The sequence below is a fragment of the Uranotaenia lowii genome, chromosome 1 (assembly GCF_029784155.1).
Source record: "Uranotaenia lowii strain MFRU-FL chromosome 1, ASM2978415v1, whole genome shotgun sequence".
Taxonomy (NCBI): Eukaryota; Metazoa; Arthropoda; class Insecta; order Diptera; family Culicidae; genus Uranotaenia; species Uranotaenia lowii.
In genome coordinates this window covers 160868506-160895848 of record NC_073691.1, presented here as the reverse complement: position 1 = coordinate 160895848, position 27343 = coordinate 160868506, and the positions used below count along the sequence as shown (strand labels likewise).

Genomic DNA, 27343 nt, shown 5'->3' with positions numbered 1-27343 from the left:
CCCACAGGAAGAAGAGAGTGGTATCAAATATCAATAAAAACCTTTTTCTCACTCAAAAATCCTCCCAATTGATTTGATTTTATTTTCTCTAATAGATCACGAGTTATGTAATATAAAATTTTTATAATCCTTCCACTCCTGGAAGGAAAGAAGAGTTTCAAATAATCATCCATGCTAAATTTGGTTCCATTTGGGAAACTTTCTTGGCCTCCAAAACCCCAACCTGCCAATTTTCAAATAAATCGGTTTAATAGATTCTGAGTCTATAGAGAATCTCTCAAACGTCAAATTGGCCTGATTAAATCACCGATAGTGAGAGAGTGACAAATTTTGTCTCTTAAAAATGATCATTATACAAACTTTTTTTAAGTCTTTAAAAAAGTTTTCCATTGAACAGGATAGCAAATTTCATCAAACTGAGCATGCCTGACACATTAAACAATGAATTTTTTGGTTTTGTTTGGTTCCGGCATGATTTTTTATCTTAAACGATTACAACTATTTTCAAAACTGCTCAAGTTTTTTTTCGAAAACTAACAAAAAATGCTGCAAAAATGCTGCAGCGATTTTTTATTTGCCTCGCCTAGATATAGATAAAGAAAAGAAAATTTATTGTGAAATTATAACTACACGATTCTAATAAGAAATCTCGTACTCATGCCAATTTACTGAAATTTGTTTAAAATGGAGGCCTCGAATATCTTCGTTTCTTTTAATAAAGGCCTTGCGGATTTAATCAGCTATGAAAGTTATGGATCATTTTATCCGACTTTTCCAAAGATGTCAAATATTTGGTGTACCGTATTTTTTAAACTTATGACGCCAAAGTATTTCAAATTAGCTCAATTTTGGGTTTCAATTTAAAAAGTTCATTCCCTGTGGCTGAACCTTCTTTGGAAGACTATTGACTGAAAAGTAAGGCTTCAACTAGGATTGTTCGATCTTCTGGAAAAGATTGATTCCCAATATCGATTGAGCCGAATGGTTCCAGGATCGATTCCCCTAAAAAATCGAAGAAAAATTGATCTTTTAAATTTTGATTGAAGATATATGCTGTCTGAGGGCTGCTTTATACTGGAGAAAATGGTTAAAACGGTAGTAAAGCTCTTACATTTAAAATGTGTGTATGAAATGTAAAAAAAAAAATGTTTTCAAATTCAACCTAAGAATGTTTAACTTTTCATGATTTTGGTTTATCTCAAGTTAAAATTATAAGCGCGTTAGGAATTAGTCTAAATCTAGAGTTTGTTTTGATTAAGTCGTATAAGCCACTTGCCGTGTTTCGAGAAAATCGCTGTTGAAGTTTTGTAACCTCTTTTTAATTCTATTATTTCAAATATCGCTCGGAATTGTCTTTAGAAACCTGTATGCGTTACGAAAATAGATGAGAATTAGGCTAGTGTATTCGATTCAGGCATACATTTAGTTGTTCGAGTGAACATGTACTTATGACGTTTGGCATTGCATGATTGGCTCAAACGTCTTTTTGCATGCTGATAAATTTTATCTCAAAATTTCATTTCATGCGTCTTAAACTTTGCTATCATTACTATTTTGCTTCAAGCCCTCAAGTTCTAACATTATATGTATGGCTCGTCTGCATAATGGCAACTATTGGTATGTTATTTAAAGCAATTCTCCATGTACCGATCACCTTAATATAGAGCATAAAATAAGATGACTTACGTTTGGATCCCTGGAGCGTTGTCTAGTTCCTCGCGGGTGATATACGCTCTACAGAATCTATCCATGTTCCTAATACATTTAGTTTTGTTGGCAGCCGCTGTGGTGGAAAAATTATGAAACTGAAAATCAGTCCAGTCATGAAAAGTACGCTATCATACTTACCTTACAACAAATAGAAGAAGTAATATAATTAAACTGGCTTGAAACACTCTCGCGAACCATTTCTGTTTAAATATTACTCGCCGCAGCATTTTGTGAGAAAATTCACAAGGTCGCAAAAACCAACGAGCCGAACAGTTATTTTGCGACCTTTGTTTTGCACGCCAATCCAGTGCAATGCAAAACGTCGCAAAACCAAATTGCACTCGAAAATGAGAAAGTTATTATACGTCCTAAATTCAAGCCATTTTGTAGAATTTATTTATTGATCAAATGAAACCAAGTTTTTTTTTCTAAGATAGATCACATGTTTATCAATCGTTTGCAGCTAATAACTCAATTTTGTTTACATTGGTTCATACGACGTAATCAAAACAAACTCTGGAAATATTGTAACTTGCAAACAATTCAACCATTTTGAGTCAGTTCACTAGGTGATATACTAATTTGAAAAAGGCTACTGATTTTTATTTACGCTGGTGTTTTTAATATCATCAATTCAGCCACAGATCATGATCGAAGGTAACGTGTTCAGCAATCACCTGAAATGTTCCATTATTTTCTCGAAGATTAGAGACAAAATTATATTATTTATTTGAGGATTTTTTTTTGTTTCGATTATAGTCGTTTTACCATCTTTATGGCATTCGCGACTTTATCAACGATGCAGTTAGCGGATCGTTATTGAAAAACTCATCCGGTACAACTGTGTTCGATGTTTACTCTTGGGCTCGAACTCGCGGACATCGGCTCAGGAGACAACAGACTTGCCAACTGAGCTATATCACAAGCCCTTATTTGAGGAATGTGATACCTAATTTATATGAACTCTATAAGTTTATAGAAATACTTATTTTGTGGTCTCATGTAAAATCTTAAAACATCCTTCTAACGACTATAAATATTCACAGTTTCGTTTAGAACTCAAATCTTTCGCTGAGTAGAGCCATGGATGCTTGATTCAAGGCTGAGTAAGATTTCAAGTCACCGTTCTATGAAACTATCGATTACTTGAGCATTCGGTAACAGTTTAGGTTTTCCACAAAAGTTTAGAGGTTAAAGTCGCTATTCAAAATTCTGCATGAAACTGAATCTCAAAATTTCCGGAATAAAAACCAAAATGCTTCAGAAGATCGAACGATTGGATCGAAAATAAACCGATTTGTTCAATTTTTCCTAAGCCACAGAATTGATCCAAAAAATTGAGTCCAAAAGATCGACCTCGCAAAGATCGATCCAAGCTAGACCAGTCCTAGCCTACGTATGATTCTTTTCAAAACATCTTTGAAGCTCCTACCAAGATTTCCAGGTCTCAAAAAATATAAAGTTTATATAGTTGAAATTTAATTTAATCCTTCGATTTAATCAGATTTTTCAACTAGTATGTTTTTACCAATTTTTCCGAAACTTTTGTTCTACATCAAAATTCTCAGCAAAGATTACCCGAAGGTCAATACCCAATAGCCACCAAAACCCAGCAAACATGAAATCGCATTTAAAATGATAACTCAAGTCATTAAAAACGTTATTAAAATCGTAATTCCAACTAACGCAAGTAAAATGTCGTAAAAATCGTTACTCGAACTCGGAATAAATGGTTTAAATCGGATATGATAAAAAATTCAGCCATGTTTGCAGATTTTGAAACGATTTCGTTCCTTTTTTTTTCTCCCGCGTGGGACAAGTGAGAGCACAGCTTTGATGTTCTCTCTGCGATCAGCAGTGCAACCAGATTGATAAAAAAAAGATGGTGTATTTGCAAGAATTGCCCAATGACAGAAGCAGCAAATATTGTCGTTGGCAACGGTTCGCATCCGCTGAGAGAAAAAACTTGTACTCTCTCGCATTCTTACTATGTATGTATTTTGCCTCCACTTTGGTATGTACCTAAATGCTGTTTTTTCGAGTTTCATTCGATCATTTTGTAAAGTATATGAAACGTATAACAAATTTGTTGAGAAATATACCTACAAAAATGTTTGCTGGGAAGTCACATATTTACTTGAATGAAGGCATTAAAAGTTACATATTGGCTGACAAAAGGAATCAACTGTCCTGTTCCTATGATTGAACTATATGTAGGGGATAGTGGGGTAACGTGGGCCACTCTAAATATCTCAGCTGCGTGTTGAGATAAAAATCCCAATCTAACTGTCATCGTCGTCGCTTTGCGTAAGCAAAATTTTCTATATGTTGTTGAATTCATATGTACGCATCATATGCTTCTTTTATTTAACTAGCCTAGAAAAATGTACTTACATAATTAAACAAGCATCCGCAAAATTGCATCCGTGGGAGATCTAAAGTACATAACAAAAATATGCTCATACGCTAATGATCTTAGTTTTGTCATGTTCTTTCACGTGGATAAGGAATTTTTGATGAAACATCAATAAGTCACACAAACGTAACCAATTTGCAAATCTTTGCTTGTGGGGAATCGTTGGCTACATTTTGTGGGGTATCTTGGGCCACCTTTATTTTGGTGTTTTTATGCACATTCAGAACTTAAAATGAGTTATTACTATATGTAAAGTTTTCTTCTGACAAATTGAGTGTTATGAAAAATGTTTTGTCCATCTTTTCTAATGCGGTAGAGATGAACATAAATCCTATATATGAAATTTTGCCGAAACGTTCGCGAGCCAGGTTTTAGGAACTATTCGATCATACACAACTCTCTTTTTTATTTCCTCATCTTAAATTGTCTTAAAATTACTAAATGAGTTATGAAATTTCAGTTTTGTTTTTCAATTTATCTTTTTCAATTTATTTTTTTCAATTTATCTTTTATAATAAAGAAGTTATGAAACAAAGAAAAAAAGTGGCCCAAGATAACGTGGCCAAACGGAGTTATTAGCTGGATGCAAAAAAAATACGTTCGGAGATCTACAATAAGATTGTTTTAAGTTATCTGAAGGATACTTGGAATTCCAGCAATAAAGTACACTGAATTCTTTTTTTAAACGATTAAAAAAGAAATCGCTAAAAAAAAAAAGTTCAAAACAACCAGTCGAATATTATCGCTTATTTCGAATAAAGTGGCCAACGTGGGCTGTATATCAATCATTTTCAAACTGTTCTGAGAAGATTTGAAGAAGCTCAAAGATATTGTTTTCTGCTACGGTTGTTCCGGAGCTTCCGTAGCGTCTCTAGTTGGTCATTCCTGTCCAGGCTCCTGTCGGGAAGTTACATCCAAATCAACCTAAGAGTGGTTCAGAAAAAAAAAATCGGGAATATCTAGGACCTGTACTTAACATGCTCGTAAATCGTCTTATTTCGAGAAAAACGTTTAAAATAAAACCGTGTCATTAAAGGACGTTTTAAAAAAGAATGAAGCGTAATCAAATTAATATTTTTGTTATGAGTTTATGGAGCTGTCAAACATTGAATATCTCGATATAGCAAAGTTGGCGCATTCGCCGTGTTCAAAATTCGATACCGAAATGTAAAGAGACCTTCCATGATTCTTTTGAGTTCAAAGGGGTGAATAAACGGAAGAATAAAACTAGAAACTACAATAAGATGTCATTAAAATCTAAAATAAATTATTTGAAATTTTAATTCGTAGACTAAGGTTTTGTCAACTTCTGTTCTGACAGAAATAAAAACTTGACGCACAATACTGTCCAGAAGTACTAACAGAAGTTCGTTGTCTGTTTTCGATGACTTGACATCAAATCTCTACCACTACTAACGCAGCCCGCATGTTATGAGAAGCCGCCTAATGTTTGGGCAAACGAAAAAAAAAACCTGGCCCAAACCAGCTGTTTGGAAGACTAATACCTGCTAAGCCAAAGTCCGTTGATTATGTATTTTGGCAATATCAAAACAGCATCAACAGCCAAAAAACTGAATAGTAGTAACTCGTTTTTTACTGGTCGAATGCAGACAAAAAAAAACGCTGCCACAAGAGCGTAGGAACATCAACCGAAGACGAAAAAAAAACCCCAAACCAAATCTACACATACCCTGCTAGTATTTCGTAATCGCGGATCTCCGAAAAAGAAGAAAACGGTCATTGTGTGATGGAGGCACCCTGTGGTACAAGCTTTTTTTCGGCGTTGAAAAAAAATTCGGGGGTTGTTTTTGCTCCGAGTTTGGGCAAGAGTTCAACAACCCCCGGAGCCTGAGACTGTGCAATGGAGTTTCCCCACCCCAGAAAAAGGGTGAACAAACGCATTGTGCTTCAGCGAATGTATGTTTCTGTAGCCTTGGGGCGTCGTCATCTTGTGTTTTGGCACTTGGTGCCAGAACAATGGCCGACGATTCGGACTCCATCTTGGAAGATTACGGGTTCCAAATCACGTGTATTAAGGCGAGAATCGGGGTTTCCCTGAAGGTATCGAAATAACACTGGAAAATGGTCATTAGAAAGTTTCATTTTGAATTTGATTAGAATGTTTTATTTTTGACACTTTACCATCCTTGTGCCTTTCGTGTCTCTAAACGTAATAATGTATTTAAGTGATATAGACAAATCATTACTAACCTTTAAAAAATTGTTGTTTTTATAGAGAAGTATTTCAGGAAGTCATTTGGAAATTGAAAGTCCTGATTTTGTTAACCATGCCATTATTTTGTAAATATTTTCTAAAACATTAAACGAGATCACAATTGCCCTCATGCCGCCTATTTAAAGGCGCATACCACACGGATCAAGTAGTACTTTCACATACAGGTGGCGCCACATTGCTATTGCATTGAGCAGGAGTACACGGAAAATAAAAAAAGGTAAAATTTACCGAGAAGCGAGGTGATTTTTTTCCACCCAGCTTTCTCGGTAAATTTTACCTTTTTTCATTCATTTACGAAAAGGGTAAATTACTTCTTTTTAATTCACTCAGCAAAAAGGTAAAATTTACCTTTTTCGTATTACCTTTTTTGAATTCACCTTTTTTTTCTCGGTGAATTGTACCTTTTTCCCAGCTCGGTTCAGGTTCAGGTTTTGACTGCCCTCATGCCGCCTATTTTAAGGCGCATACCACACGGATCAAGTAGTACTTTCACATTAAGGTGGCGCCACGTTGCTATTGCATTGAGCAGTGTACACGGAAAATTAAAAAAGTAAAATGTACCGAGGAGCGAGGTGATTTTTTTCCACCCAGCTTTCTCGGTAAATTTTACCTTTTTTTCATTCACCTAGCAAAAAGGTAAATTTTACCTTTTTTAATTCACCTATCAAAAAGGTAAATTTTAACTTTTTCGCATTACATTTTTTGAATTCACCTTTTTTTCTCGGTGAATTGTACCTTTTTTCCAGCTCGATTCAGGTAAACTTTACCTTGCTGTGAGATGAGTTTCACCTCGAAGCGGTAGAAGCTACCTTATTGGCTTTACGAGCGTTCACCTTGCTATCTCGGTAAATTTTACTTTTTTATTATTTTCCGTGTATGTATGTATGACGAGATGAGAATCAAGATGTAGGTACCTATTTACATTAGACACATTTGAATGTTTTTCGACAACTTACTGCAAAAAGATATCGCAATGTGTTTCAAAATTTCAAACGGTTTGAAGACTCGTTTGATTGCCCGGTTTTGTTTTGACCAAAGCTGCTATCAAACTATGGATTTATACAGAAAGGAAATATTTCACTACGAAACATTTTAACTAGCTCTAAATTTAGATTCCAACGTTTCTAAATTTACCTGTAACCACCCCTTGGCGAGGAAGGGCCGATTTTATTGATTCGTCGTCCCCCACATCGCGAACGATTTGGGGTCACAATTTCAACACACCAAACGCTCGCCATGTCCGCATTCTGTTTGGCTAGGGGTTCTCATTTGAATGCAAAGTGGAGAAAGAAACCATCCCTCCCAGGCGCACAGCGTCGTAATCTGATGCCGCGCCATCCGCCTGAAGAATACGCATCGAGTCGTCGTCGTCGTCGTTTTTTTATTGGCGTAAGGGAATGCGCCTCGATTCCTTATTTTCTGCGCGTGGCGGTGACACTTTTGCCATATGAAATATTTTGTACCTTTGGTTTCAAACCATCACGTTCCGATTCGAATATATGTAGAGAGGAAAAAAACAACCAAACCTCGGAAAGTTTTCCCCGGATGGCAAACTGTTTAGTTTGGCTAAGTTCGGTTGGCTTCGGTTTCATGGATTGTGTTTAGAAATATTAACGGCCAACCATAGCAGTGTCAACCCGTTGGGGCGTGCCCAGATGGAACCTATTGACAAAATACTTCTAATTATGTAAAAAAGTGAAAGTTGCCGAAAATGTGAAGTAAAGTCGAGCCGAGCCTGCGTTATGATGGGGATGTTAGCTTAGTTGGTGACATTTTTTTCTTTCTCTTCCTTCTTTTCGTATGTAGATATGTAAATGACTGACGGATTGTGCATATTCCAGTTTTAAGGTTGGGTCAGCGCCTTGTAATACCAGTCAGATTAACGTTTTTTTCTGTTCATCGCTCAAAACTTGCGATGACAGTGATAAGATGCTTGTCTTGGTTGGGGCCGATTAGAGATTAATTTTAGGTGAATAGCCCAAAAGTTAAAAATAAAAATGTGAATGTTCCTACATACAAAAAAAATCTTCAATACTCTTTGGCTGAATTTGATATTATTCTTATTTTTTTTTATTGAACATGGATTGTTCAAAGCAAAAGTAACAATGATATTTCAATGTTTCAATCAACTGGAGTCTCTTTTCACTGAAAGCAGTAAACTTTTTAGTTTTTAAGATTATCTAGAAAAAGGTTCTCGTTGGGATAGTTCTCAATGATTCTTAGTTGTCCGAAGTTTTAATACTCCGTAACAGTATTACTCAAGCAGAAGTCTTCACATTCAATATTCACAGCTTGCAATCGGCTAATTCTTAATTGTATATCATAAGCAGAAGTCCCAATCCACTTCCATTATTATCAACTAGGAGAGGTCTCAATCAACTGTCACAGATTGACTAAGCTAGAAGTTTCGATCAATTTCATCCGATCCTGACCAGTGACATTAAAGGCACTTTCAAAATCGACAGACATTGGATGTCTGACGCTGACCATTTACAGCTCTGTTTTCCACTAACGGAAGTCTCAATCAAAATAGCTTATTGGTAGCAGAAGTCTGCCTGTAATTGATCTGCCAAAGTTCCAATCTGCTTTCATTATTCCCAATCAGCAGAGACTTAAGCTGGATAAATCTCAATCTAAAGCACCAATTTTGTCAGGCAGAAACCTCAATAAGCTATAAACGATTCTCGGAAAAAGAAGTTTCAACCCACCTTCATCTTGAGTTCTCTTCAAGCAGAAATCTCAATCCACTGCAATAGATTGTTATGAGCAGAAATCTCAATCCCCTTCCAATAATTTCTTATAGAGAGAAGTTTCAATCCACCATTGAATCCAAACCAACCACTAAACTGAGGGATTTGCAGTCTCTATCCTTTGCTTAGGTTTATCATAAACATTTCTCTATCAATACGTTTTAGTTTTTCACAATTAGCAGTCTCAATCAACATTTGTAGATTGTCAAAACTAGAAGTCTCAGTTCACTTACATCATGTTTTGATTTTAAAAAAAAATCTGATTTTCAGTCATTTTACCCAAAAATTCTGTGACGGTTTTCTGTGATGCTTTTTTCATTAATTTCTTTCAAAAATCATGTCAAATAATTGCATTTTTTTTACATATTACTTAAGAAAAATTAAATAACATTACCAATTTTATCATCTTTTCCCATTCAAAGATAATTACCAAACATTTCAATTGAATAAACAATTGAATTTAAAAAAAATACAAAAAAAACGTCCAAATTTATCTACGTCCAATTCCAAATACGTCCAAGTCTGTGAAATCTGTGAGTTCTCCTAGAATTCTTTGTTCTGTGACACAGATTCTGTGACGAAAAATGGTTCCAATGTAAAATGGATTTTTGGGTACTTAAAAATGGGTATGATTAAATATAAGAAAGGCTTTCTTCCTTCAAGGTGACGGAAAGGGGAAATGTTTTGGCATAAATCGAGCTATTATTAATTAAAAGTGACCATCTTTTATAAGATAGGTTGTTTGCGTACGAATGAATTGAGACTCTCCTTTTTTTTTGCAGGGCGAAGTCGAAAAGGGACAAGTTTTTTTTCATTTTTTACTTGGCTTAACTCAAACCAAATGGAGCCAAATGTGGAATGTGACGTTATTTATTTACTAACAATGTTGTTATGGTAGTTCGTGTGCTCTCCCCCCTTTGGAAAATGGAGATGGTGGAGAATCCATATTCATACTCTAGTTCATTTTATATATTCTATACATTACTTTATTAACATTCATCTTAATTTTCTAAACTATATAATTCAGACTATTTATCCTCATCTTATTTCCTACAATAAGCAAAATTCTCTATTGCCCTTAAGTTCGACACACTTCTTGTCAAACTCTTAAATTGTTATTTTCCTGAAACTTTTAACGATTTTCGGAAAGTATCAGTTCAAATTAATTTCGGGGATTTTTTACCTAAAGTTTGTGTGCCTTCCTCTGACCACAAATGCTGACTGATTTCGATGAAACTTCATTCATCATAGTTCAGTATATTCTTATTTATGAATATGAAAGGTTGTTTGTAGTTGGTTCCGAATGTAGAAGGCCAAAATATAGTTTTTTTAATTATGATTATAATGTCTGATACCTTCGCTGTTGTGAACTGATGTAATGATTTTGGAAATTGTCAAAAAAAAAAATCATCCACCAATTTTTATATGTACGGTTCCAATAAAAGTTTTGCCAATTATCTCTACTAAAAAGACATCGTTCATATCTGTTTCAGTAGACCCATGTAAACCCATACTTTTTCCAGTTCCTCGACCTTAGGTCGTTTAACACGTTCGTCGCCACGCTCATTTTGGCAGTTTTACTAGCCAGGCCCAAATAAATTGTCAGAGAGAGAAAGCAAAGAGGGAGAACTCCCATATTTTAAACGTGTGGCGAAGCTGAGCGGTAAAGTCAAGTAAGAGAGCGTCACACGCTTTTTGATGTGACGGGGCCCCCCAGGAAATACACCCGTCACCCGAATATGGGTGCCGTGGCGACGAACGTGTTAAGAAGGTGCTGTTTCATAATCTCCCAGTACTTCACGAAATTGGACTTATTGTCCGCATAACACTTCAGCACGTCCTTGGAGTAGTGGCATGAGGCCAAATCTGGCCAGAAGATTTTTGGGACGTTGTGAGCCTTCAAAAGAAGAAGCAGCCGCTTCTGGAGGCACTCTTTCATGTGCACCTGTCCGTTCATCGTGTTCTGGGTCACGAAAGGTGCACTCCGCTTTCCGCAAGTACAGATGGCTTGCCAAACCAGGAATTTATTCGCAAATTTGGACATCATCTGAGTGCGAACATGCTCCGGAACGCTGAACTTATCCTGGGCCGTGAAAAACAGGTTGCCGGGCATCTGTTTTTTTTTTTTTTGTGTTATCTGGTGCCCTTATTACCAAAACGGCTCTGAGCGTATTGAGGCTATCCAACGGCGCTTTATGAGATTCGCCCTTCGACACCTGAGCTGGCAAGACCCGTTCCGACTTCCCAGCTACGAGAGCCGCTGTCGTTTAATCGACATCGACACGTTGCAAGCCCGCAGAACCGCCGCACGAGCCTCTGTCTTGGCTGATTTACTTACATCCAGAACTGATTGTCCTGCACTGTTGGACGGTCTTCAACTCAACATACGACCGCGTGGTTTGAGAAATCGTGATTTCCAGCTCTACGTCCCTCTTCGTTTGAACAATTATGGGGCTAACACAGCACTTATTGGTGTAATCAAGACATTCAACCGCTACTCCGAACATTTTGATTTTGACGTTTCGAGGGATGCATTCCGAAGAAAAATCCATGATGCAGCATTCAACTTTCGTCAGCATGTTGAGGTACAACTTCCTGGCACGGATTTTGGCGGACTTGTTCTGTCTCTCGTCGCGATTAGGGGCCTTTTGAACCTTGAACGTTCGAAGCCCAGCCTTAGATTTGGCCTTCTGGACGAAATTTTGGCTTACGTGCAGCTTCTTAGAAACATCTCGAAAGGAGGCGTTCGGGTTTCGGTTGAAAGCCCCAACTGCGCGCTTAATCACTCACGACCCGGTGGAATTCGCGATTCCCAACGTTTTAGCGATGGAATGATGCGAGAGATCCTTGTTCTCGTGATGAATGCGCAATATTTTATCACGCACAAGCTGTTCTTTCGACTCCATTTCCGCGAGCTTTGATCCCAGGACTTTAAAACTTGCAGAATGTAAACAATGCACTATGAACTAAATTCACCCTAATTTTCATTAAATTCTACCCAATAGCTAAAAAGTTAGAGCAATTTCATAGTGTGGTAATTTCATCGTGGTCACCCTTTATCACAATTGTGTAACGAAAGTTAAACATCGCCCGAATAGAATTGTACGGTGAAAAAACCATGAAGTTCACTTTCACTTTACCATGAATTGTATGGTTTACACAATGATTTTTATGGTCTACAATACCGTGAATACCCATTAAACTTCATAGTTTACGACCATACATTTCATCGTTTTGACGAAAATAACCATGAAAAAGGGGTATTGTTATGCAGCGTGACCATGAAAAAAATGGCGATTTTCCATACATCGGAAAGCCCAATAATATAAAGTTCATGGTTAAAACAGCTTCCAGTTTTTCACAATAAAACCATGAAAATACGTTTATTCCGATCGTTTTAGCGAAGCTGGAAATCAAGGTTAATTGATGGTACAAAAATATAATTTTTACCGTACAATTTTATGGTTGATACAGAATAAAATTCACATTCTCAAGGACTGCAATAATTTTTTTATTTTTTTAAAAAACATCTTAATTTTAATTTAATTTTAATATTTTATCACTTATTTTTCACATTTTGAACACAAGCACCCAGCACTTTACGTCATCACCGCCGGCCGTTTCTATAATGTGGAACTTCCGATAGGGGGCTGGCTTCTTCCCGCTGGCCACTAGCTGGGTTATTCTGGTGCCTGGCTCTCTGGTTCCGGCTGGTTCTTTCCGATGATATTTTCCCAAATTTCATACCGGCCCATTTTGAAGGACACAGCACATTTTCCACGGCTGTCAATAGTTTTCCCGTACCGTCTTCGCCGATCGGGGGGAATTAACCGGGAGCTTTGTTAGAGCCCGCCTTCCGGAGCTGTGCAGCATCTGGAAAAATGAATTAAATAAAAAAAAATACAGTTCTCGAAACCATTATTAGTTTAAAAAGCAACTTACAGCATCCAAAATATTTCGATGCGCACAATCAAACAAATTGACCGCGAAAACTTGTTTGCCAAAATGGCGCGCATTGACAAATATATACACGATCAATTAAAAGTGTGTAAAATAACCAAAAGTTTACCATTGTTCGTTTCGGTTCGGATTTACATTGAAGTACACCGTAACAATAATAATCACAATAAAATTATTGTTATACCGTGTATCTGTCATTTTCGTCAACTATGAAATATTTTGAATTAACTATATACTTCACGGTGACTTTAAAATTTATGGTGTTTTCAAAATAAAATGCGGTTGATAGATATTTAGATACTACGATGAAGTTTACAGTTAAATTGAAAATCATTGTTCGGTTATTTTAAAACCATGGTCCTTGCTATTCGGGCGATTTGCTCAAAACTTGTCAAATAGTAATACGAGCCGTTCAAAACTGACTAGGTTTTTGGTAGTTTGTTTTGTTAACATTTTGACAGTTCTCTCCGGTGTCCTTGGTGTCCATCTGGTGGCTCAACCAAATAACATAGCATTGGTTCGGTCGTTGGGACTTTACACACTTTTGAAGGCTAAGCTTGTACGTACAACTGTTCATCTGCGCTAATATTTCAATGAACTGATTTTCTAAACCCAAACTTTAGTTTTTCCTCGTTATTTTGAGTATTTTTTTTTTTTCATACAACCGTTTGGTATCTCAAAATATTGACAGCAACAGCTTTGGAAGGTTGAAGTAGGATTGTAAACCTCAAAACAATGAAGCTGTTTTTGACATTTCTTACGCACACTTGCTGAGCGTGTATAGATGAGACGGGATAACTAACCACAAAAACTCTCGATACAAAAAAAACGGGCAGCCGGTCGACACACATGGTCGTTTTGAGGTTGATTTTCCAAAACTGAAAAGTATTCGTGAATCAACCAGCATAATATCACGAACACTACCAGTGGCAAATAGGACTATGGGACTTACTTTGCGAGTCACATGACATGACTCGAAAAAATTCACGTATTTGTAATCTATATATATATAAAAAGCAATTTCTGTATGTTTGTTTGTTTGTTTGTTTGTTTGTCCTCTATAGACTCAGCCGTCTTAAGGGCTAGAGAGCTAAAATTTGGCATGGATGCTCATTAGGACCAGGAAGGATGAAAAATGTTTTTAGATTTTCGGATGACCCCTTCTGAAGGGGGTCGTCCATAGAAGACAAATATTGTTTTCGCGATATTGACGTTATTTTTCGTCGGATCGTGTTGAAATTTTGCACATGAGTGATTTGAAAGACGAGCAATCGATTTCAGGTGTCAAATTTTGTGTAAGGGGTCAGCCAAAAGGGTCGTCCGTATTAACTGTTCGCTGTTTTTGCGATATTGACGTTATTAACATCGTATTCAGATGAAAATTAGTACACGATAGTTTTGAGTGACGTGCAATCGATTTGAGGTATCAAATTTAGTGTAAGGGGCCGGCAGAAGGGGTCGTCCATATTAAATTTTCAGTATCTTAGTGATATTAACGTTTTTATACATTGAATTGCGGTGAAAATTTACACATAGGAGTTATTAGGGACAAACAACTGATTTCACTTTCCCAAACTAAAATCAGGGGTCGGCCAAAAGGGTCGTCCATATTAACTATTCACTGTTGATGCGATGTTGTCGTTATTATACATCGGATTCAGACGAAAATTGGTACACGAGAGTTTTGAGAGATGAGCAATGGATTTTAGGTATAAAATTCAGTGTAAGGGGTCGCCAAAGGGGGTCGTCCATATAAACCTTTCAATATTTTTGCAATATCGTCGTTATTTTACATCGGATTGGGATTAAAATTTGCACACGGTAGTTTTCAGGGACGAGCAACCGATTTCAGATGTCAAATGCTTTGCCAGGGGTCGACGAAAGGGGTCGTCCATATAAATTAATTTTTCACTGTTTTTAGCAATATTGACGTTATTATATAATGGATTGCTTTGAAAATTTGCACACGGGAGTTTTGGGGGAAGGGCAATCGATTTCAGTCATCAAAGCTAAGCCCCCGAAAGGGGTTTAGCTTTTTGGCAATAATTGCGTTGTTATGCAATGATCGAGTCAAAATTTATACAAGCGGGTTTTTTTGGCACGGTCAAAGGATTTCTGATTTCAAAATTAAGTAGCAGACGACAGACAAAGTGATCGACCAATATTTTTGCAATTATTACTTAACAATGAATTCAGAAGTGCATCTGGAAAATGCTTGGCAATTGGCTTTCATACAAACTGTTAAATACATATTCCAAGTCGTGGCTTGTGATATAGCTCAGTTGGCAAGTCTGTTGTTTCCTGAGCCGATGTCCGCGAGTTCGAGCCCAAGAGTAAACATCGAACACAGTTGTACCGGATAAGTTTTTCAATAACGATCCGCCAACTGCAACGTTGATAAAGTCGCGAATGCCATAAAGATGGTAAAACGACTATAATCGAAACAAAAAAAAAAAAAAATATTCCAAGTTGAAAGCGAAACGGAGTTCGTATGGGATCAGCTAGTTTGTAAATAAAGTAAGAAACGTACAAAGTTCATATGAGCTCCGAAGACCAATATCAGCTCATACGAGTTGAAATTTTCAGGCTTTCAGGAGGAGTTGCCGGAGTCAGCATTACGAGGTGAAATTTAGGGGGTTGTAACTCGCAGAATAAGGCCCAATATATCCATCACCCCTTTGTTAGTTCTGAATATTGAAACCAGGTAGCACTGCACTACGCCATTCGTTCGATCGCACTGCCCCTTAGATGTGGTTCAACGCAGATACTCTTCTGTTATGGATTCAAATGATCATGACATAAAACTTCGACACTTGAATGATTCTTGAAAAACTTTTTCAATTGGTATCCTACGTGTCGAACGGTTAGAAAAAAGACTAATTTATTTACTTTTACTCCCATGAGCTCGCCCTCTGGCAAAAAATGCATAACAATGGCAAAACATCCATTATGATTATAACTTTTTTCGGGGATTGGTTTCGCTCCCCCTCCAGGACCTGTTGTGTCATGAAGGATCTGGATATTCCAAAAGAGTGTGGCAGCTGGAGAAACAAATATTGAACTAAAATTGTCTCAGAAAGTTGCCCCCAGGTATGGCAGAAACCTCCCCAAAGCGTTTCTTTTGTCAGGGTAGTTTTTTTTTCTCTCGGTTCGTCTATCTGACAGCAACAAGGAGTGACGATCAACGTGGCCGGGTCCTGCTCGAACAGGTTGATCGTCTCTTGCGTATGCGTTGTTTCTGCAACATGAGGAATTCTACACGCGCGTGGAAGGAGTGGCGCGTAGTTTACCAAAAGCCCCCTTCTCCTTCTCCGGCAAGTCACCTGGTGCTAGCTCAGAAGAAAACCATCATCATGATTGTGGTCTACCCTGTGAAAGTTTCGCTTTTCGTTTGAACTCAACTCGGAGCCGAGCATGCCGGTGCCTTCAAAAGTATGCTAGCTGGATCCCGAACTGGCAGCGATGGAGAGTGAAAGTTTTCTCCACAACTATAACAGCAAGCATTCATTGCTGGGGCAAAGTCATCAAGTGTGCATTGAACTCTCAGCTGTTGCCGATGATGTTGTTCTTGTTGTTCACGTTGCTGATGTTTTGGGCATGTTGATGTTGGCCTGCTTCTGTATCGGATGGAAAACCTGGTGCTGAATAAATCATTGCCAACTGCGATGGCTGTTTCGATACCCACAAGTTGAGGGCCCTCGGTTCGGTTCCTACGAGTACAAGGTACCGAGAGATGGCTCGCAGAATGGGTACGATGCCCTTGAGTGACCTTGCGGGTCTCTCTCTCTCAGCCGTACCAGGTTGTTGATACGGGTCTGACGACGACAACGTGGCAGGTTCGTCGTTTGTTTTGAATCTTGGTGAGATTTCACCCATCATGAATGTCCAAAACGGTTTCTGCGCAAACTGTGTAGAATGTAAACCATTTCACTTTGCTGTTTTGATTAGAATTAACAAGCTTGGTATAAACTGATTGTTTTTTTGGTTGAAATCTTTCTGGGAATTTAGTTCCTAGTAATGGAAATGTACTCCTGTTCTAATCTACTCATGCATGAGTCGAATCATTCGAGAATCAAAGCGATGATAGTTTTTATCATAAAAAATCTCTCTCTAATCTAAGGTTGCCAGATTACCCGGTTTTCCCAGCAAACATGAAACCGTATCAGAAATGATAACTTAAGTCGTTGACAATGGTGTTGCGCATCGCAATTCCTACTGCATAGGGAAAAGATCGTATAAAATGTCGTCTGAAGTCAGTTTAACACGTTCGTCGCCATGGGACCCATATTCGGGTGACGGGTGTACTTCCTGGGAGGCCCCGTCACATCAAAAACGTGTGACGCTCTCTTACTCAAGTACGCAGCTCAGTTTAGCCACACGTTGCAAACCTTAAGTTCTCCCTCCCAACTTTTTCGCTCCGAAAATTTCTTAGGGCCCGGCCAGTGATGTCAGCCTTTCAGATTTTGTCTGGATCTTCCATACTTTTTGAACTTTCGTCAGATTTATGTTTGTTTCCAGACTTCCAGATTTTTGACATTTCTTTAATACATTTCCAGGCATTAGATTTCGAACATGAATTTTTCAAAAAAAGAAACTGGAAATTTGCGTAAAAATGTCTCCTCGTAAAATGAAAGGAAATAATTCGAATTAGTGATTGAAAAGTTGAAACAAAGTTGGTGGATGTAAAACAGAGAGATAAGCATAGTACGTAGTACTGTTTTCCAGATTTTTTTTTTTTTTCAAAATCTTCCAGACTTTATTGAAAAACAGTTGGCATCTCTGGGTCCGGCTCGTAAAACTTCCAAAATGAGCGTGACGACGAACGTGTTGAATCGGATATGATAGAAAGCCCGCGCGGGCTACAAGTGAGAAAATTATCGTCATGTTCTCTCTGCAACCAGCAGTGCACCCAGATGGCTAAAATTCAGATGACCAATGAGAGAACTGGAAAACATTGTCGCTGGCAACGATTCAAAGGCTATGAAAGCAAAATCCTGCACTCTCTTGCATTCTTCCGATAGGCACGAATAAGATGTGGGATAGCGCCCAATTGGTGTAGTTTTCGTCGCTCAAGAAAGAAATGAAATTTATGTAGGGGAGGAGCGGGCTATATGCGCCTATTAAGCAGAACACTGATTTAATCAAATATCACATCGAATATGTGCACAAAAACTATATACACGTGTGCAGGCATCTGTTTTCTATACAATGGAGTAATTTTTATGTTAAAAATTTCTTCTGCTTCCAAGAAAACGATTTTATTGTAAGTGTTGTCTAAAATGCCGAACCTCAAACCGTGCGGGCTAAATGCGCCTATTTATGTTTTGAACAAAATTTCTGTTTTTTGAGCAATATTTCCGTATAGTTTCATTGAAACTGCTAGAAATTATTAAATTCCGAACGACAAAGCTGAAGTTTAATAAAAATCTATGTATATTATAATTTTATAGAATAAAACAAAAGTTAGGGTTGCCATACTATGGAGGCAGTTCATCCATGAGAAAAACTTTATCAAATCTGTTTTTAGATCTTCAATTCACTCTTAAGATGCTATTCAGAGCTTTGATTTGAAGGTTCAATGATAAAAATCATTTATTTATTCTTTTTAACCTGTTATTTTAGGATGGAGGCATTTTACAAACATGATAGGGGCATTCCAAAACACTCTATTATTCCACTATATAATCATTATTAAACCTCCACAAAAGCTGAAATATGTTTAATTTCTCAAGTTCATTTGAGTAAGAAACAAAAACCATCCTAGTTTTTGTTTTAAGCTTCTTTACGTATAATTTTTAAAAGTCGAAATATTACATCAAAATGTATCAAAACCTTGTACGATTTTTTAAATTTTTTTGAGTTTGTAAATTCATAAAATTCTTTCTTGCCTTATGTTCTAAGCGTATCACCCTCAGAATGCATTGGTCAGATAAGCTGTCTAGTCAGCCATTTCATCAAACAGCCGTAGGGTCATTTAACCCGATAGGCCCATTTAGGAAACCTTTCCCCTATGTATTTTGCCTCCACTTTGGCAGATAAATGCTGTTTCTTCAAATTTTATACGATCTTTCTATAATGTATATGGAACGTAAATCAAAAAAGGAAAAGAATACAGCTACAAAAATGTTTGCTGGGTTATCCGGTTTTACCCGGATGTTTAATACTAAATTAGGGAAATGTTCTTTGAAAGTCGGTTGCCTAGATTTCATTGAAAAAAGCCCGAATTTTGCTCGAATTTGCCAAAAAACAAAAAAAAAACACATTGTGTTGAAAATTTTCTCATGCGTTTGAAACATAATGTTTTGAGCAAGTTTTATTAAAATAATCATAAAAGGTGTTTTGGAAGTCTTAACTTCGATTTAAAATCTTCTGATTAGTTTTGATGAAAGTACAGTTTTTCCAGGTTTTTTATCTTGACTTTTGTTAAGTAATCTCGTGGTTTTGACCAAATTTGCCCCCGATTTTCCCAGATTTTTGAACTACAATTTCTAAGTCAAATCTTCGATATTCTGGATAAAATAGCCCGGATTTTTCCTACCTGGCTTCGTGCTAAAAACAAACCTAGAAACCTTATTCTACCCTATGACGTCTTAACTACGGTTTACATTACCGTGAAAATGAACGTGAAGAAATCTTATTTTATCAATAACTCATAAATTCGTCACAAATAGTGTTTGTAACATGGTGGAATCGATTGGGAATAGTTGAAAGATGAAATTCCAGCCAGACTTGTTCATTACAACCTTCTTCAACTGTTTTTATATCGATTCCCCCGCCATGATGAAATTTCTGCGTTAAAAACCGGGGAATAAAAACAGTTCTATCAGGTTTTAAGGGACGAGTCCGGCTGGAATTTCATCCTTCAACCATTCCTCGTCGATTCTTCTGTGTTACAAAACCTAGTTTCGTCGCGTTGTTAAGTTTTTGACGAAATAAGATTTTTTACGTTCATTTTCACAAGAAATGTTAATTGGCCTTTAATGACGATTTTCTGACATTTCAAAATATTGAAGCCTACTTAAAGGCGTTCATATATCAATAGTAGTATCGATCAAAAGAAAAAAAAACAACACTAGCTCAAATGCAAGCCGTTTCAAATAATCGATTTCATATAGGAAAAAAGCGAAGGCTCAAGTTAGATTCCACATATTTGAGGTTCGAAATCCCATCATAACACATTTTCTTTATGGGTGTTGTTTTTGAATTAAATAAAAAATACTCTTTTCTCGAAATCACGATTTTCAGATTTCGTGTTGTTTGTATTTTACGAAAAGTTGTAATTTTCTGTACAACAAAAGTATGGAGAAAAATTTCCGAAAATCTAAATATTGCACCATATATTAACAGTTCAAAATATGGAGAGCCTTTTTGCTTTTTGACATAACCTCAAAATTGATAATGTTTCCACTACATTTTAATACCCTTGTGAATTTCTCGTAACTTCACAGATTTGAGCTTTGGGGAAATATCTACATCATACTCAATTTCGATGTTAACTTATGGGGGTAAAAAAACGCCATTTGAATTGGATTGGTGATCCGAATCAAAATCTCCCGATTCTGATGATCCCATGTACATTTTAATCAGTACCACATTTTGAGCTTTTTCATTTTCTATCTAGATTTATTAGGCATTTATGAAAGTATCATCTTATTGTTTTTCCGAAAAGTTTGATTAAACTTCACCAATACATCTGGAAATTTTTCTGCAGAACACGCACTTCGCTCCCGTAATGATTTTTTTTAATATTCAGTCTAAAGGTTTAACTTTCTCCCCGTCTGAATCTAAAACCACCATAGCTCCAACTCAGGAGGTCTTGTAAGTCCTCCAAGATTTCAACGATGGCCAGAAGCGCCCCCGGAGTAGAACCTAGAGTGCCTCTATGTGTGACAAAGTGAAAGTTGCTCAAGCATGTTCCGTTTTAAGCCACAGGCAACCGGAGAGGCCATTTGCCTTTTTTGCTGACTGAACGAAAAGTTCATTGAAGAGGATTGAAGGGGGTGCGGACTTAGTGTAGAAGTATACCCGAAAGGAAAGCAAAGATTCCAAATCCTACCGCCAAATCCGCCATCAAAGACGATCATCGCTCGGTAGATAGGGTATGAGAAAACCTAGCTATAGTAACACTCACTCTAGCTAGAGACCAGCTACTAAGTCAAGTTGCTTGGACCCAGATCGAGGGCATAGCACTTTGGAAGGAAAGCAAAGAGAAAAAAAAACCCATGGATACCCGCAGAGTGTGGTGGGAAAGAGATGCCACACGCCTATGAGTGAGCGAGCGAGCCGACCGATAGCGGGTCTCTTGAGAGCTTCTTTACCAGAACATCCGGCAAAAAGGTGGATGGAATTGCGAAAAGTGAAAGTTTGGTTTCTGGTTTTATTTTCGGTTTGATGAGGCATGGTTGTGCTTTTTGCTTCCATGGGTTTTGGCGGGTAGCTAAAGGAACGGAACGGGGAGGACTTTTAATAGAAGTATGTGAAAAGCGTCTTGATGACAAAGAGAGAAATGACAAACAGCAAAGGTCTTTGCGTTTACTAAGAGAATTCATGACTCATTGAATTGAAGAAATTTTGTGCTGTTGGTTGATGTAAAAAATGACGACATTGGAGAGCTGAAGAAAAAAGATTCTGGAAATTGATAATTTTAAACTTAGGTTTAACTGTTCACAATACTAAAATAACTTCTGAAGATTAAAAAATATCATCAAAAACCAAAAACTGTAGATGTTGTCAATTATCGTTACCCAGCAGACTTAATCATAATGTATTTTAGATATTAAACTTTTAACATAAAAACATAAAAACATGCGTTAATAACAAACACCATTTTCTCTCCGCTTTCAGTACCTGCTATCCTGGCGCGGATTCCACGGAAACATGTGCAAGGGCTTCCACAGCCTGCAGCGAGATGGCCAAATGGTGGACGTAACTATTGCGGCCGGTGGCAAAATTTTCAAAGCGCACAAGCTGGTCCTTTCGGTGTGCAGCCCCTACTTCCAGAAGATCTTCATCGAACATCCTTCTCAGCATCCAATCCTGATGATGACCGACGTCAGTCCGCAGCACATGGCGGGCCTGCTCGATTTCATGTACAGTGGACAGGTGGGTGTTTCAGATATTTTTCGGGTTGTTTTCATGAAAATAAACGGGGTTTTATCCTACCTGCAGGTTAATGTGAAATACGAGGACCTGCCGAATTTCTTGAAGGTCGCGGAAACGCTCCAGGTCAAAGGTTTGCATGGAGAGGTAAGGATTCGTTTCGAAAATGGGTGACATATTGGGAAGAGGTAAATGATGGTTTCGTTTTGTATTTTATAGAGCACAAACGAGAACGAAGAGCGCGACTACCAGCAACAGCAGCAGCAGCACGCAATACGTCTCCAGGAACAGCATCGCTTGTATCAACAGCAGCAGCAGCAGGCGTTGGCTCAGCACCACCATAACATGGCACAACAACGGCAACAACTGATCCAGGCAGCCCAACAACAAGCACAAGCCGTAGCGCAGCAACAACAGGCAGCACAGCAAGCAGCTGCAGCAGTACAGAAGCAGCAACAGCTTGCCCAACGGAACAGCTTCAAGGAGCTCATGAAGGCCAAACACGCAGCTGCAGCAGCCAAACTCAACGAAGATTACCTGAACAACAACTCAAACAACATCGCCAACAATAACATTCAAAATCAGAACAACAACGCTAATACCGCTATGGAAAACAACAACAATCATATGAATCAGTTTGGCATGCACCCGGTGAATCCGTCGAAGAAAATGCTCGATAACCAAAAGTATCAGAAGTACTATTCGAAACGGAAACTGGTGCAGCAATACGAGAATGAAATGCGAGCGGAAAAACGGAAACTAGGCATCGAAGACGTCATACAGGCAGCGGCGGCAGCGAAGGCACTCAATCTACGGCTCACCAACGGCATGATGGAAGCACCGAAATCGGTTAGCGTATTGAAGCCACCCAACGCACCTCATACACCGAATCAGATGCAACAAAGCCAAACGAATGGATCAACCCAGCCAACCACTCCTCCAAACCAGCAGCAAATGGAACCCGCGATGACTAACGGCAGCTCAAACGGATCGGAAGAAGACAAACATGATATGAGCCCTCCCCTAATACGCATCAAATCCGAGCCACGCTTCGACGAGGACGAAGACATGGAGATAGACCAGGAACAAAACGGACTTACCAATGGAACCAACAACGAAAGCAACGGAAACCTAAACAACAACCACGAGGAAGACTACTACAGCCAACAGCAGCGGGAATCGGTCATCGGTGGGGGCGGTGCAGGGAAGACTCTCATCAAACATTCCATTCTGGAGCCAAATATAGTATTAAAACAGCAACCGGACCATATTCACAGCCCAATTCCCGGCAGTCCGCAGCAGCAACCGCAGATAACAACGACAACGGCGACCAATCCGACGGCCGGTTCCTTGAATTTGTGTAAAAACCTTAGTTAGGATTCCGCTAGCGATGTTTATGCCGGCACCCGCCGACAGATGACATCCGTTTGGCGCAAATGGGAATGAGCGATTGAGTGTTCGAGTGACTGAGTGTACTAGACGCATGAGTGCAAATATTTATGTAATTATTTATTCATCCCTCGGGCAGGTGTTGTTTTATATTTAGTTGGTGAGAACTGCTAGATTAGATTCGCACAGGTTTTGTACATATGGAAAGAAGAAGGAAAATAAGTAGCATTCTCATTCTCTCAGTTATAATCGTCGTTTAATTTATTTATCAGCTAGCCCTAGGTTAAGGATCGTTGAGTAAGCGGAACCCGTTGCGCAATGGTTGACCCTGGAAGGGTCCCTGAAAGGCAATGAAACAATCTTTCGGTTGCTAACTCAAGCATCTAGATAGCAATAAGGTTTATTTATTCAGCTTCGAAGCTAATCGGAGATCACGCACCCGATCTAAATAGAAACTACTCATCGTTGTTGATTATTATTTTAAGTTGCCCCTTCACCTCACACATGTTTTCCATTTATCGTCTGGGACGGATGAAAACGGATTTAGCGTGTAAGCGTTCGCCTGTAAATGAGTGCGTTATTTCTTTTTTTTTGTTTTCGTGTGCCTGCATGCGTGTGTACCTTAGCGTGTTTATCAAACAGATAGCTTAGGAGTAGTCCCGAGGGACCCGAAATTGATCTTCAGATAGTGGTTGATTTGAACTATTGTTTTTGTGTTTCACCAGCACCGCCCCAGGTACGGACCTGATTCGAATTGTGATCTGTTCTCAAATTGTTTTTTCGATGTTAGTAACAGCGAACGCGCGTAGCGACAATAGCGACCTTAACGATGCGAGTGACAAATGTCCGACACATCTAGCAGTAAGGCAAGGAACGATTCAAAGAACTCAGGTCGTTAGATTTTGTTTCGCCGTTTCTCGCATAGGATGTTGATTAGCAATGTTCATATTAGCGAACGAATAGATGTTATAGTTATATTTTGTTGGTTATTGAAGTTTTTATTTAGCTCAATTGTTTGATCAGGACGAAGCTTTTTGTCAAATGATTTTATCCTACTTCAAATACTAACGAGAAAATACTAAAACCTAATCGAAGTAACCCACTAGAATTCCATCCAGTAATCGTTCGGCGGGTTAGCTTCGGATAAATTCATCAAAGCCTGCTTGGCAAAAGCGCGAAAAAAACACAAATGTAAACAACTCAAATTTCACCGTCAGTTATTACTTCGCGAGCAGTATGATCCCGCCAGTAAGGGCAAAAAACAGCAGCTGCCGGCTGAATTTAATGTTTTACTGCCTAGAAAACTGAAATGGAAACGGAACTCAGACAAAGCAAAACTCCGGTGGCATCTATTGTGCAATTAACCCAACTAAATGTTGTTGTGAGAAAACAAAAATACAAATAACAGAAATACATCCTAGCCTAAATTATTATAAAAGATATCCAGATATGAGGGAAAGGAGATAAATTTAGTACACAGACAGACGATAATTCGGTGTTTATCTGCTAGCAACATTTTAGAGAACCCGCGATACTGAATTACAAAAATTTGTACGAAAATCCATTAAAATTGTTTGTTCAGAGATCATTTCGTAAGAGATTGTTTGATCCATGTGCGAAGAAGTTTCATTAGGCTACCTTTACATAGGTTGTATTTTCTTAGGTAATCCTTATTTCGGGTATTAATATTTACTGGGGTATGCAATACCTCGAGCTTTAACTATGTTTTACGACAGCTCTCGGTCGCACTTTTCCGGTATCTATCAAGTGGGTTCTGTTGGTTTTTTGTTTTGTTTTTAATTGTTCACTTTTAAAGTTTTCCACACTTTTCTGTAGTGTAGTACAGCAGAAGCTCCTAGCTAATTGAGAAGTTTCCATTTTCGTTGAAAATATATTAGCACAAAATTAACTAAATAAATCGCTGACTAGTTAAACAAGAAAGGATTCATATACCTTATAGCGAAATGAGTGTAATTTAAACGTTGCTTAGTGTAAGTGAGATATAGGTATCTAAGAGACAATTACACTGGCAAACATGAAACAAACAATATACTTATACATGCGTGTTAGATTTTTATAGAAGTATTGATATTTACAAGTAAATTATGCAACAGAGAGCCAAGAAAGGGCTGAGAACCACACAATAAACTCGTGGGAGAAAGTTGAGAGCTCTAGAACTTGATGACGGAGGAAAAGCTGAAGTAAACACTTTACCTGACACAATTGTAAGACGAAAAATTGAGACAACTAAAACTATACTAAGTATACAAGGATAAGAGACAAGCATACAATAATTTTAGAAACAAAACCACCATATATATACACACACTCAATGATTGAGCAAAGCGAAAAGAGGAAACAAGTTCAACCCTATCATAACTATCCCAGATGAGTGGCATCCGTTAAATTAAACCTTATCCAACTACTAACATAAACTATTAGTGTCCAAGTGTAATAAACTATGTGCAAAGCAAACGTAACGAGCCAACTATTTAAAGCTTATTTGGGATAACCAGACATAACGGAAGAATAAAAAAATCGGGAAAATCCAAAATGGCGAATGAAACGTCTAGAAAGTACGCAAGTACACTTATCTCAACCTTGTATCGTTTAGCGTTCAGAACGCAATTGTTACAATAGCACAGATAAAATTCACAAACCCACCCTGAAACTTCATTTATTTTTTTGACAGCATATGACATGAAGTTGACAACATGCTCCTAATGGAAGCAGCAAATGTAACCTGCCGCCGTCTTATCCCGGGAAACTTATCAGTAATTTGTGTTTACGTTTTGACACAAAAACCAGTCTTCTGGTTTTCCGATTTGCTTTGAACAGGAACACTCTTAAACAGCAGTAAACCGCAATGATGGTAGTCGACGTTATACGCAACAATAGACCCTCTCCACTTACACAGAAACACCCACATACATACATACATACAATGTTTAGAGGAGATTTTTTGTTATATTTTATAAAAAAAAAAGTGAAGATTACTATAAAATATATATTCTATATATGATAATAATAATAATAACTGTTGATTATTACTGAATATCACATTTCTTTATCATTATTTATCCAATTGAAGTAAATATGCAAGTGGGAAAAGATAACAGCCAACTCACAACATACCAACTGAAGACGGAAGCCGGGTTCATCGCTTTATCGCCGTGCAAGTCTTTCGTTGGTTTGGTTTCGCTTGCGGAAAACACACTCGTCTATCATCCGGCGTATTCCCAGAAATCAAATTTCATGCATTATGAATTGATACAAGAGATGCATTCATTACAAATAATCTCATATTCATGAAAAATTAATTCATTTTTTTTTTTTCATATAAAGGAAAAAAGTTCATAACTGGGTAATTAAAGCATTGGCTGGGAATAGGATCGATTACCTGCGTTGGTTCCTTCGATAGCATCCTCGTCCTATCCCAACGTTCGCCGTTGTCCGTTTGGCTCAGAATTCCCCAACCAAGACCGCATGCAAAAGGAACAATGGCGGAGTTCCAAGTCGCTGCCACCGCACGTTATCGGACTTATTCACCGATTTGATTTTTGTTGTTTTCCGGGAGGATTTTTCGATCCCTCGTATTAAAAAAGGCATGCAATTTCATGCAACTATAAACTTTTACTATTCGCTCAACTTTTACAATTATAAAACTTATATAAAAAAAACTAGCCAGATCGGTTTTCATGCACAAACCAATCGGCTCTACTCGGGTGGAAACTGGAGATCACGAGCAGGTTGGCTGGGTAACAATAGGTCGTCGTCGGGTGG

At 37.9% G+C, this 27343-nt stretch overlaps 1 protein-coding gene across 8 annotated transcripts in view; it reads left to right on the top strand.

The window, feature by feature from the left end:
• The window catches only part of LOC129740711 (uncharacterized protein DDB_G0283357-like), a 188085-nt gene extending 162228 nt beyond the window's left edge, over positions 1–25857 (top strand). For all 8 annotated transcript variants that reach the window (XM_055732478.1, XM_055732479.1, XM_055732476.1 and 5 more), the window contains 3 exons: positions 21917–22174; positions 22241–22318; positions 22391–25857. In XM_055732478.1, coding sequence (XP_055588453.1) covers positions 21917–22174; positions 22241–22318; positions 22391–23548 — 1494 coding nt within the window. In that variant the 3' untranslated portion in view covers positions 23549–25857. The remainder of the gene's footprint in view (positions 1–21916; positions 22175–22240; positions 22319–22390) is intronic.
• Positions 25858–27343: the final 1486 nt, after the last annotated feature.